Source organism: Chlamydotis macqueenii, chromosome 1 (assembly GCF_036417535.1).
Source record: "Chlamydotis macqueenii isolate bChlMac1 chromosome 1, bChlMac1.mat, whole genome shotgun sequence".
In the NCBI taxonomy this organism is placed as follows: domain Eukaryota; kingdom Metazoa; phylum Chordata; class Aves; order Otidiformes; family Otididae; genus Chlamydotis; species Chlamydotis macqueenii.
In genome coordinates this window covers 25,572,734-25,585,674 of record NC_141556.1, presented here as the reverse complement: position 1 = coordinate 25,585,674, position 12,941 = coordinate 25,572,734, and the positions used below count along the sequence as shown (strand labels likewise).

Genomic DNA, 12,941 nt, shown 5'->3' with positions numbered 1-12,941 from the left:
GCATGTCCTCAAGCAGTTCACCTGAAAGTTAGAAAAATGGGAAGAAAAAAAAATAGCTCTGTATTTATTTTCTTGAGAAAGTTGCTCATATCTGAAACTATTAGGAAATAATAAACATTGATGAACTTAAAGTTACGCTTAAAATACACTTGAAGTGTATTTTTTAAGTATATAGCAACCTTCCAGTACCTAAAGGGGGCTCATAAGAAAGATGGAGAGAAACTCTTTAGCAGGCCCTGTTGCAATAGGACAAGGGGTAATGGTTTTAAACTAGAAGAAGGTAGATTTAGACTGGATATAAGGAAGACCTTTTTCACACTGAGGGTGATGAAACATTAGAAAAAGTTGCCCAGACAGGTGGTGGATGCCCCATCCCTGGAAACATTCAAGGCCAGGTTGGACGGGGCTCTGAGCAACCTGATCTGGTTGGAGATGTCCCTGCTCCTTGCAGGGGGGTTGGACTAGATGACCTTTAAAGGTCCCTTCCAACCCCAAACTATTCCATGATTCTATTTTCTCTTACAAGTGGAACATCAAACAAGCAGCACTTCAAAATGCAAGCCAAATATCCAGCCCCTTAATTACCCACTATCTGAATTTGATTTTTCGCACAGTACCAGCTTCTCAAACCTGTACTACAGTATTCTAAACCCCCTTAAACCCGTCTTTCCACAAGGCAGCCCAACCTGCCTTGTGAATCTGTTTTTCTCCTGCTCACAGCACATTTGTAAATGAGCTGCTGATAAAAGGCACAAAATATGAAAATAAACTCAGTCTCTCTCCTGTCTAATGTTAAACCACACGAGTTTACACTAAGTATATTTGTCAGCTATTTCTTCCCTTTCAATGGTTGGTAGTTAAATAATAAAGAAATAAGTCTGGTTAGTAAATAACAATTCCAGTGCCAAATGTTAGTACAAGGTATTGGAGCAGCTGTGACTGTGGTTAGAGTCCACATGGGTCAGAACAAATACTCTGTATTATTACAGGACAAATAACCTATATTATGTATTATTGCAGAAATACATGCTGCCACAAAATAAAACAAAACCAAAAAAAAATTATCACTAAATTCTCATACTAATTCATGCCAACTGTAGCCACAAACACTGCAGAACAGTTGGTGCTGGGGTACTGTAGAGCAGCTAACATTTCACACAACATAAGAGTCCATTCTAGGAGGACATTAGCAGTCATTGACATCTTGCAACATAGCAGACATCCAAATTTAATCATCCCCATCACCTCTGCATCCACATGGGGTACAGGAGAATCTGCCCCAAGTGGCGATGCCATCAGTGGTTCACTGACATTTTTCAGACAAACTTTACAGAAACCACTTTCACCAACACTGCACGTAGCTGGCAGAGAAGTACTGACATGAAACAGCCACATCCACATTTCATTTGTCACATCTCCAGTTTACCTTCTCAAACAAAACAGAGTATCATTTCATTTTTCTCTTTATGAAATATTTGCCTGCTCTTAAAGAAGAGATCGGTTTAGAGTAATGATGGTTTGTTTGGTTGCGTTTCAACACAATTAACAGATAATTTAGTCCGCCAAGTTCCAATTTATAACCAGGTTCTGCCATAAGCCAACTAACAAGCCGTTTGACCACACACCAACAGGGTCTAACAACATTCAGCTCTGAGGAACATTTATTTCTCTGCCAACTTTACGATAAAAATCAGTAAAAGGATTTGCCCTATTGACCATCAAATATTTCTAACAGTTTTTCCCTTTGTGAAAACATACGCAGACAAATTTCAATCCTGTGCTGTTTGAATGCTGTAATTACAGAAAACTCATAGTTATAAATGCCAGAATTTGCAACAAGAACTCCAGCCAGGAAAATATTTTCCAGTGGGATTTTCATGAAGCTCTTTTTGTCAAGCAAGAGAGTTTACTCTTGTTGTCTTAAGAAAATAGGAAAGTAAAAAAATTTGCACACCCTTAAGGTTAATATTCTTTAAGAATACAGGCATGTGTGTTTTCATTTGGGTTTTTTTTTTTTTTTTTCCCAGTTTGGCTGCATGTGTGTTTGGGGGTTTGTTTGTTTTCTGTTTGGTGGTTTTGGTTTTCTTTAGTTAGGCTATGCACACAACAAACTAAAAACAATCCAAAATGTACAGAGCCTCAGAAGAGAAGAGCCAAAGGACAGCTCTATATTTGAAAAAAATAAGGTAAAGAGTTTTGTTTGAAAAACTGTAACAAGCACCATAAAACCTAGACTCTAGTTTCTCTTCCTTGGACTTTTTACACATTCAAGTCAGTGACTTGGAGTAGTCCAGATCTTCCAGTTGAGGCTGGCATCACAGTCCACTTCTTTAAGTAAAAAATGAGCCAGGATCTCCACTTCATTCCCAAACTTCTCTCCCATGAGCAACCTAGCTTTCCTTGGCTTCCCCCCTGCAAATACTAGCAAGTGCACAACTTGCTAACACCCTCTTGCTTGACCAGCCTGCCACTGAATCAGCAACAAAACAACTCGTTAATAAATGAGCAATTTTGGTGTGACCATATTCCATGGCCATAATAATGAGAAGAAAGCTGCCCTCCCACGCCAAGCTGAGCAGGAGGACATTCAATGAACCTCACTCAAAGCTACACTTATGGAAACTCAGTTAACATCCTGGTGATAGCAGGAGTCAAACCAAAAAGTGCTTCTGGTTTTGCAAGGCATTCCTCTCCATAAACTAGAATGCTCTTATGGAAAGCTTACAACAAAAGTAACAGGAAAGAAGCAAATAAGACTTTAGTACTCAATAAAAAAATTATCTGTAAATAATGTGGTTAACAGTAAAGAAAAGTCTACTTCTGCTGCTTTGGCTCAATAATCTTTTCTAAAGCCGTGTAATTTTTTAAGCATATAGATGGAAGCACTGAAATTATTTAAGTTGGTATAATTTTGCATTGGCAGATGTGTTGAATTTGTCTGTTAAACAGCTTTATACTTAGAAGAAATTACTGTAAACTTAAAACTTACTTGGTCAATATAGCTTTATTTTAGAAAAGGCATCCTTTATAAAGGCACTTTTAGCTACAAAATACAGTTAGAGATTGAATTTCTTCTGTACCTCTGGAAAATCCTCACTACAGGTTCTAAGAAAATACAGAAGAAAGATTTCATTTGACTTATTTTTAAGTGAATTACAAGTTACTGTAAAAGAAACTGGAAGGACTGAAGAATTCACGTTACACTGGTATATATTGATAGGCAACTCAACCACATCAATTTGGTACATAAAAGCATGGTTTTATTTTACAAGTGCTCTAAGATCCAAATGTGATTTTTGTCTTTTTTTTAATCTGTTATAATTGAGCTTGACTCCATTCTAAATCTTTAACTAACAGTTTCTCACTATACTTTATCTTGCATTAATCAGGGAAGAAGCACACAGCTAGAATCCCCTCAGAACTCATTTCAAGTTAAACACTCATTGTGTTCTCCAGAAATCACGCCCTTCCAAGATATCCTGTTTCTCTTGCCGCTTATGTTGGAAACCTCTCGGGTCTTCTTCCCCTGAGATGGCGTATACGTCATGGAGGGCAGAACAGGCCTGCATGTGGAGAACACACTTTCTACTAAGGTCTTTGGAGCCCGTATGTGGCACCCCACGTCATGCAGTTGGAAAGGGACCAGATCGCACCACAATGGAAACATGCGAGAGGTGACCCCAGCTGCAGGAGAACACAAGGCAGGAGCCAAGAGTGAGAGTTTCACACTCCATAAGCAACACAACAACTCTCAGGCACTCTCTTCCCATGATTGCTAATGCTACAATGTTCACTGCTACATGGAGACCCCAAGGATCAAGAAATATACAAGTTGTGTTTTATACTTCTAAATAACAATAAACAGTTATACTTAACATTACATCTATTTTCTTTCACCAAAGAGTCATACAAAAAGAGTGTTTCATTTCAGGTTCTGTTCTTTTTTTTTTTTCAATTTGTCAAACTGCAAATACTGTGGGTGTTAAATACTCTGATGAAGGGCGGGGGGAAAAGTCATTTGTAACATGGACAAACCTACCTTAGAGGATTCATCCCAGTACTTAAATTTTCAAATAGAGCAAGATAACCTCATAACAACTTTGAAAAAATCCTCCACACCAGAAGCGTCCACTTATACATGAGGACATTGGTCATTCTCAACACACAATAAAATTATAGTACACTTCAGGTACACATGGGCTCTTTATACCAACTGGCCTTCAGGACTACATATTCCTGAAGCAATTAAAATTAAATGATCTTAGCTTTAAAATGCTGGTTGTACAAATAAGCCAGAGCATGTACCTCAGAAGACTGAAGAATTATATTTTCTTATTATTAAGTTGAATACACACTAGTTCAGTTTATATTTATACCCCATGTGAAGCTTGGAATGTTTCAAGCATTTAATTGCAAGATAAAATTTCAAAACTAAAACAAAATAATTATGTATTCAGTTGTATTAAAAATATCTAACACGATAATATATATATTTTATGGTCCTCATGCTTTATTGCATTTTCCTAAAATCCAATTCAATTAACAACATTAGCACTAGCAATTAGCGTGCTGCCAGGAACGTCAAGATTTGTATCCAAATATCTCTGCATGCTATCATTATGGCTGTTCATGTACTTCAAAAAGAAGATTAAAAGCATGATTGAAGAGCTTGTTAGTGTTTTACATGAAGGTTCTTTTCTTTTAGCTCATCTGGTTGTACAAAAGCTGATTTTGTTTATCCAGCACTTTTTTGATTAGCTTAATGAATGAAGCATTGACTTAGGTCTGCATACTTCCCTAGTACAACATGACTGCATTCATTTAACAATTAATCGAAGACAATGACATACTTAAGAAGATATAATTTAGTTTTGCATATCAGTTTGCTTAGCAAGAGCAAATTCTCAAGCGCCTGAAAAATGAAATATTACAACTTAAAATGATAGAAATGTCTTTTTTTGATTTAGTGTAATTTGACTGCCTAAACATACTTTAAATAATTTATTTCCAGCATTAAAAGCTATAAATGATTTCTTCTTTTCACTGACAGTTTAAATAAGCTGAAGGCTAAAACCAGTTTTAACTTTATTTTCTGTTTAATTAGTTATGATTTTTTTCAAGGCTTGTATGAAAAACACATTTTTTTTTTCAGATACTATATAGCATCAAAGTGGCTTTTGCCTTTTTATTAATTCATATTAAAAACTATCATCACTATAAAATAAAAACCACTTTATTAAAATAATCTTATAACCTTTTTTTTTACCTTTTTATTACCATAAAAACTAAGAACTTCATGAGTTTACCATTTTTTAATACTTTAATTATTTATATAAAACCAAAATATGTACAAAGCCCTTTTACAGTATGTAAGAAAGAGTACTAGATAAATAATTGTATGGTATGAAATTACATTAATCCATTATTTTTATGCAAGTGCTCATAACTAAGTAAAATCTGTCTTAGAACTTGTTTCCATTGACTTTAACATTGCAACGTAAAAATCTAGAAATAAAAAATGCACAATTGTATTGCTATAAAGTATTCTGATTTAAATGAGAGATTTTTCTAACTACACACCTTTGAAAGAACAATCTTTATATTGTATACAGACTTAAACGTCCACAGGAGAAACAGTGTTTGTCCTCTTGCAATTGAGGAACAATTCTGCTGCAGACCTTCAGCTGTACACCTCAAATAAAGCTTATTCTTGAATAAAAAAGACATTTTAATACAAAACCCCAGTACAGTTTCCTGGCTGTTTTACTTGCAATTAGAATATTTCCTGTTAGATAAAAGCAAAGGTTGCATAAGTCTCAGACAAATTCTCACTTTTTTTGGGGGGGGGGGGTCATTTTGTGCAAAATTTGTGAGGTGCAGGTATCACGCACTCAAGCGCATACAGATCCACAAAAAAAAAATGCAACCATATGCACTTGAGGAACAACACAACACACACTGCAGTGAAAAAAACAGCAGAAGCCCAACTCTACTTGTGCAAGACCCCTGGATAATCTCAAGAGCTGAAGCATTCTACCTGTCCACTTTCTCCTACTTCCATTATGGTAGTCAAGTCTGATGTACCTCTTTTACATTCATTGCTCTCACTCTCCCGGGCTTACAGACTGCTGGAATCCTGCTCATCCTCAAGCTAAAAGACAAAGCCCAGGTCTGCGAAGGGCTACCAGCTAGACTTCTAAGTAGCACATGAGTACACAGCACTCCTTGATCTCAGTGTTGCCAATGGTTTAAATACCTCTACATTCTAAACCTTTAAAATTTGTGCAAGTTTTATGGGCTTTTGTGTTTTGTTTGTTTGTTTGGAGGTTGGTTTTTTTGGCCTCAAACTCACTGACTTCCAGATGAAGAATAAGGCTTTTGGCTCCCTTGGCAGTTGAAGCTTCATCACAGTTAAATCGTACACACAGCCTTGTGCAGGAGAAACTATTGCTTTTCAGCTGCTGTCAGCTAAGTTACGCAGCCTCCAAACAAAGGAAAAAGTTGGGTACTTGGAATTCATTTTTGAACTCACTCACAACCAAATGCAACTGCAAAATTCCACACCCACATAATGGAAGGCAAAGTTTCTGAATGCACTCAGAATTAACTTCCTCTAGCTACAAATGCTGTTACTCGACATAACACAATCAACTGCAGGGATAAAGCAAAGTCTACGTTACTTAGCTATTCCACAGCCACGAATCAAAATAGTATAAGGGTTTACTTCTGAGCACTCAGACTTACATTCCTATAATTATTAGTACTTAAGAGTTTGAGTTATTTTTCCCTTCAGCAACTCCTCTACCTAATGAAGTGGATTTTTGCAAATGAGACACTGCTTGTCTTTCAGTCACAGCATAATGCAGTCTACGCAATAAATTATTTCCTACTGTGTGCTTTGCAATTACAATTCCTCACTGATATCATAACTCAACACAGTAATAAAAAATAATCAGTATTTATCTAGTGCCTGTGGATTAAAACTTTTCTCACACTGTTGAAGTGAAGCAGAAGTTAGCTGGTTTTAGAGGTTATGAAACGTACCCAGACAAGGAGCAACAGATTTCTTTTCACTGTTCCACAGTAGCCCAGCATTCCAACTATGATGAGGAAACAGCAGACTGCAATCATAACCGGGTGGACCACAGGAAAGTAAGTCAAAATGACAGCCTCCTCCACCCTAAAACCAATCACAACTGTAATCAAAAAAAACATAATCACACAAAAATAATACAGCAGAAAAATGTAATATAGCCATCAAAATGAAAATGGTGGATTAACAGATGTATTACTTCCAGCACCTTCTAAGTTTCACAGAAATCTCTTCTACGTGGTTTTAAAGTCAAATGCTGCATTTGGGTACCAGAAAGTAATGCTCATCTGAAATCCCTCTGGAGCGAAGGCAATCTTCCTGTCCTGTGCTTACACGGTACATAGCACAATGAGGCCCTGTTCCATCACTAGGGCTCACAAGGACTGCTGTAATAAAAGTAACAGCATTCCTAAATCTCTGGACTGAATAAAGTATTCAAAACTAAACAGTAATATAATATGGTTACATATTGGCAAGGGGTCAAAAATTGATCCCTGTCAGAAGAGAAAGGCAGAGGAATAAAACAAGACTGAATTCATATCTTTCCCCCTTCTCTAATTTCAACTGATGCCAGAAATGGTTGCAAAAATACACCTTTCAAGAAAAAAAAATAATTAGCTCAACCAAAAGCTGCTTAATTCTAAAAATCCTCCTTAGGAAATTTGCCATACAGAATGAAAAACATATACCGCAATCAATCACTCACACAGATTAATAGGTTTAAGGAAAGCTTTACCTTGTTTCTGCAGTTAAAGTGAGAACATTATTCAGGTAGTCTCTCATCCAAGCAGAAACACCTAACACGCTGATGGACATCAACTACAAAGAAAAGATGAAGTTACTTATCGTGCGCTTACAAAAATGTCAAGATTATTCACAATTAAAGTAGAGGGTCGATCATCAGTAACATCTTTCAGGCACTCATTCATCTGAACAGCATACCATCCCCAAAACTGTACTTCTATATGCTTAGAGTTGGTTTGTTGCCCAAGTATTTAGGGAGCCAGTGACAATTATCTTCTCTTCCGGTATGGATAAATACCTGGAATACCTTCTCTTGATGTCACTGCTGCCTCAAGCCCCACCACTGCACAACGTACCACAGAAACAACAGGGAGGGTTTATGCTGCTAAAAATCAGTGACTCTTTCAGGGCTCACAGGTGATATCCACCAGTCTGTATGAAACCATGAAGCCATCTTCAGTTAGACAGCCAGTGAAGAATAATCTGAAGCTCCATACAGGATACAATGGTACTGATACCTCATGAGGTTCACTGAAGCCAAGTGCAAGGTCCTGCACACGGGTTGGGGCAATCCCAAACACAAATACAGGCTGGGAAGAGAATGGATTGAGAGCAGCCCTGAGGAGAAAGACTTGGGGGTACTGGTGGATTAAAAGCTGGACGTGAGTCAGCAATGTGCACTTGCAGCCGATACGGCCAACCATATCCTGGGCTGCATCAAAAGAAGCATGGCCAGCAGGTCGAGGGAGGTGATTCTGCCCCTCTACTCTGTTCTTATGAGACTCCACCTGGAGTACCACATCCAGCTCTGGAGCCCCCAACATAAGAAGGACGTGGACCTGTTGGAGCAAGTCCAGAGGAGGGCCACAAACACGATCAGAGGGCTGGAGCACCTCTCATACGAAGACAGGCTGAGAGAGTTTGGGCTGTTCAGCCTGAAGAAGAGAAGGCTCTGGGAACACCTTATAAGTTCCCTTTAAGTATTGAAATGCCATGATAAGAAAGACAGGGAGTAACTCTTTAGTAAGGCTTGTAGCGATAGAGCAAGGGGTAATGGATTTAAACCAAAAGAAGGTAAAGTAGGACTAGATACGAGCAAGGAATTTTTACAATGAAGGTGGTGGAACACTGGAACAGATTGCCCAGAGAGGTGGTGGATGCCCCATCCCTGGAAACATTCAAGGCCAGGTTGGACGGGGCTCTGAGCAACCTGATCTAGTCGGAGATGTTCCTGCTCCTTGCAGGGGGGTTGGACTAGACGACCTTTAAAGGTCCCTTCCAACCCAAACCATTCTATGATACTATGACAGACTGACACATATGAGAGGAGATTTATCACAGGGTCAGGTTTAGAAAAATCTGATTCTCTCACTCATTGAGATTAAGTCACACTAGGAACACTATGCTTCAGTTTCCTGAACTGTAAAACAGTAATAAAACTTACTGCACTTCAATTATAAACCCCAGATCATCAAAGCACTCCTACGGCAAGTAAACCCCTGAGATTGAAGCCACCTAGAATTGCCACCACCTCAGCAGACCCAGATTTCTGTCACCTGATGCCATCATACACTTGAGCACACTTGGGATCTACCAATAAACACTCTGGGCTCCGATTTTCTTGAGAAGTCAAACCTGAACAACGTGGTCAGAACATACCTGCCACACTGTGACAGCACCAGCTCTTCTGCTGCTGTACCGCTAGAGGACAAAGTGCTCTTCGTGGCACTTGTCCACATATTTTGCAGCAGGTAATACAATTACAGCAGCTAGGTAAGTCAGTATGCCCTTCCTCCTGGATGAAGGCTCATGTAACAGCTGCAGTCATCCCCATCTTTGTGCATGCTCTCTGGCCCCAAGAGCACCACTTCTCTTGTACACACAAGACAGACAGAGCACTGCTCCCCAAACAGAAGGTGAGAGATGCAACTATAAGCTCCTTCAAGAAGACAGACTACTAAGCTTTTCTACAAAACAGAGCAAACTTAAGGTTACTAATGCCACCGCTTACTTCTCAAACCATTTCAGGGAATTTACCTGGTTTATTACACCGAAAGGAATATCAGTCTCACATGGGCACCTAAGCCTGAACTGCAGCTCAGGGGCTGAACCTGGCAGACTCAGGACTTCAGAAGCACCACTGCCTAGCTGAGGCAGGGAGATCTAAGAATGCTGGCTCTTCTGAATACTGCTGTCTCCATGCATTGTATAGAAGTATGCCAAGAAACCTCAGCATTACAGTAACAGCTTCTTAACTCAGTGAGAAGCGCTAATTTCCCCTGTTGCCTTCAACAGCTAGCTTCACACACACCCTTGTACTTCCCTGAAGTTATTATGAAGAACAACTTAAGTGGTTCAAACCTAACAAGTAAGAAAAGTCGCTCTGTGTCCTTACCAGCTCCTTCGCCTGCAGCATGCTCACAGCAGGCTACTTCTGCCTTTACAATTTCACGAGAAGTCCCAGTGGCTACCACACAGCTTCCTCCTGCTTTTCAAAACTGATGCAAAGTACAGGCAGTGGTGCCAGCAAGAGCCTTGGGTGCTTGGCATGCTGCAAGCAGGATCCTGAAAGCTAGTGCATGCTACAAGTCTGCTACGTATACACATGACCTTTAGGCTCTGTGAGATCTATTTTGGCTGGGTGAATAAAGAGCATTTTCTGTTGTGTTATTTGCAGGAAGCTGCAGGAGCAAGGAAAAGAAGATGACTAGAATCTCCTTCTCGATAAACTCCTTGAGAATGGCTGCCTCCTTGGAAGACAGCAACTATACCACACAAGCAATAAAAAAAATGTTTCTAACCCAAAGAGAGGTAAAGAAAACTACAAGCAGACAGGCTACCTTCTTATGGTCAAAAAGCAGCAGAAACACATCTCCCTGCAAGGCCTGCCGATACAGAGATAGCGTTAACTTGCACTTCCACTCTGTTTGCAGTAAAATACTTAAGATAAATTTGGTTACCTTGCTTTATAGCAGTGGTGCTCAAGAGTGAGAAGCCCACCAAAACCATAGTCCTCAGCAACTTTTAGTAAGAGCTAGATGGTCATGTTACAAAAACTGTATCAGAAAAATGTTCACTTGCTAAATAATATCCTTCTTCATATACCAGACTGGTGGACTGCCTAGTCCCTGCTCTCCATTAGGAACGTGCAGGCTGCACTCGTTTTCTTTCAGCCCTTGGTATACAGCCAATACATTCCTACACAGCAACAAGAGGAGGTGGATTCCTTGGAAGAAGGCAAGAGACCACTTCTTCAGCAGAGGTAAGATGTGGCAGGCAAGAGTCATCACAAGGACACTGGAGCCTGCAGGTTATTTGGAGACAACAGGGAGATCGCAGACCAAGCAGCTAAAAGGCAGAGGGGACAGAAAGGACTTCCTAGAGGCCAAATGGGCAGAGCTCTGCCACTGAGAGAATCATTCATTTTGCTAGAAGAAAGGAATCGCCTACAAATGCAAATCAGGAAGGAGGAGAATTTTTATTTTGACTCTTCCTAAGTTGAGCTTTCTCTACCTAGATATGTATTTTTGCCCACATAAAATCAGTGAGGGGAAAGTCTAGGCAGATACATCTCCAAGCCATGGCCAGCATATGGCTGCATAAATTCCACAGAAATTCTTAACGACCTTTTCATGGGACATTACTCTGTTTTCACTTACAGTAAACAGCAACTGGAAGAAAAGGACTGCTTCCTTTCACCTAGGAAACATAACCTTCAATAATTTAACTACATGAACACTACTTCAGTTCATAAGAACAAGCTCTCTATGAAAGGTCTCTCACTTCATTGAAAAAGCTTTTAGCTACTTAGGTCCCCCGGCTGTTCTTCTTCAGTGTAAATAGCTGACAGTCAATTACTACTGTTTCTTGCTGGACATAAATTACATGCAAGAAAATTCCCCCTGTAAGCCCTGTGAGAGCCAGGCTACAGCTCACCCATTCACCTACCCTGTGCCCTGAACGATCTCACCATCAACTCCTTCAGGCATTACTGACTCCTGCTACACTTCCAATGCACATATGGCATCGACACAAGACCTAGCTCAGCATTACTCTAAAAATATAAATGCACAATGCCTTACCTCGCTGCTACACAGATTTTACACACAGATTATCTGTGCAACATCCTCCTGCCAATCAGATAAATTTCTCGGGAGGCACCTTTGGTATCTTATCATGAAGAAAGTCCAAAGTGAACTATTATTCTGAATTACCTGAAAGCCAGAGTGCTGTGACACACTGGATTCAGGCTTATGAAAAGTCAGTAACATTGTCAAACTCAGACAACATAAAGACACAGCTCAGAACGAGAACAGGCAAATACTCAAGAAGCTTCTCTTGAACAAAGAGGCCCATGGAACAGCAAGCCTTGTCAACTCAAAACAGCAATTCAGCAATAGATTGATTACAGATGGTATATTTTATGGCACATAACTCAGAAAATGCTTTGCAGGTCTTCACTATCCAAGGGAAGTGCTGGGGAAAAAAAAGTCCTTTCAGCAGAAGTGAGCTCCTGGGCCAGAACACCCTGAGAATGAATGACGCCTTTGCAACATCAGACAGTCCTGCATAATGACTGATGCTTAGTTTAGTGACAAAAGATTATCAAGCACTAACTCACACCCATCAATCAACTTACTCACCTGCTCCATAGCCACACAGGAATCACAACAAGAACACGACATACACCTGACCTCCACAGCCTCCTGCTCATATTTCTACACGTGTATGTGCTGCCCTGCAAAGCACTAAACATCCTCAGCTGCCAGCTGACATCAAGGAGGCTCCAGGCATCCACCACTTCACACCATCTACAGTACAGTACAACTCAGCCCATGCACTTACTAGGCAGGAACAGTAACGACCTCCCCAATAAACCCTGGTGTGCATCCAAACCTACCAGCAAAGCACAGCAGTCATATCACTGCAATTCACTGCCATGTGATTTTCAAGGAGTTCTGAGCAGGGGCAAGGTCCTGATTACAGCTTTTCTTGGTTCATTTGGAGGACAGAAAAAAAGGCAGCCTCAAAAAAAAACTGGAAGCTCCTATTTCAGTCATTGTTTTGTAACTAATTTAGATGTAAAATACAGCTAGAAATCTGT

General features: G+C 39.8%; 1 protein-coding gene across 4 annotated transcripts in view; it reads right to left on the bottom strand.

The window, feature by feature from the left end:
• Positions 1 to 12,941, bottom strand: part of TSPAN12 (tetraspanin 12) — a 48,754-nt gene that overhangs the window by 23,622 nt on the left and 12,191 nt on the right. For 2 of the 4 annotated variants that reach the window (XM_086747412.1, XM_086747419.1), the window contains exons 3-4: positions 7,830 to 7,912; positions 7,045 to 7,180 (exon numbers count right to left, since the gene is read on the bottom strand). The exons of 1 other annotated variant lie outside the window; for it this stretch is intronic. In XM_086747412.1, coding sequence (XP_086603538.1) covers positions 7,045 to 7,180; positions 7,830 to 7,912 — 219 coding nt within the window. Of the gene's footprint in view, positions 1 to 7,044; positions 7,181 to 7,829; positions 7,913 to 9,266; positions 9,281 to 12,941 lie in introns of all 4 variants that reach the window. One more of the 4 variants, XM_086747438.1, reaches the window with a different exon arrangement.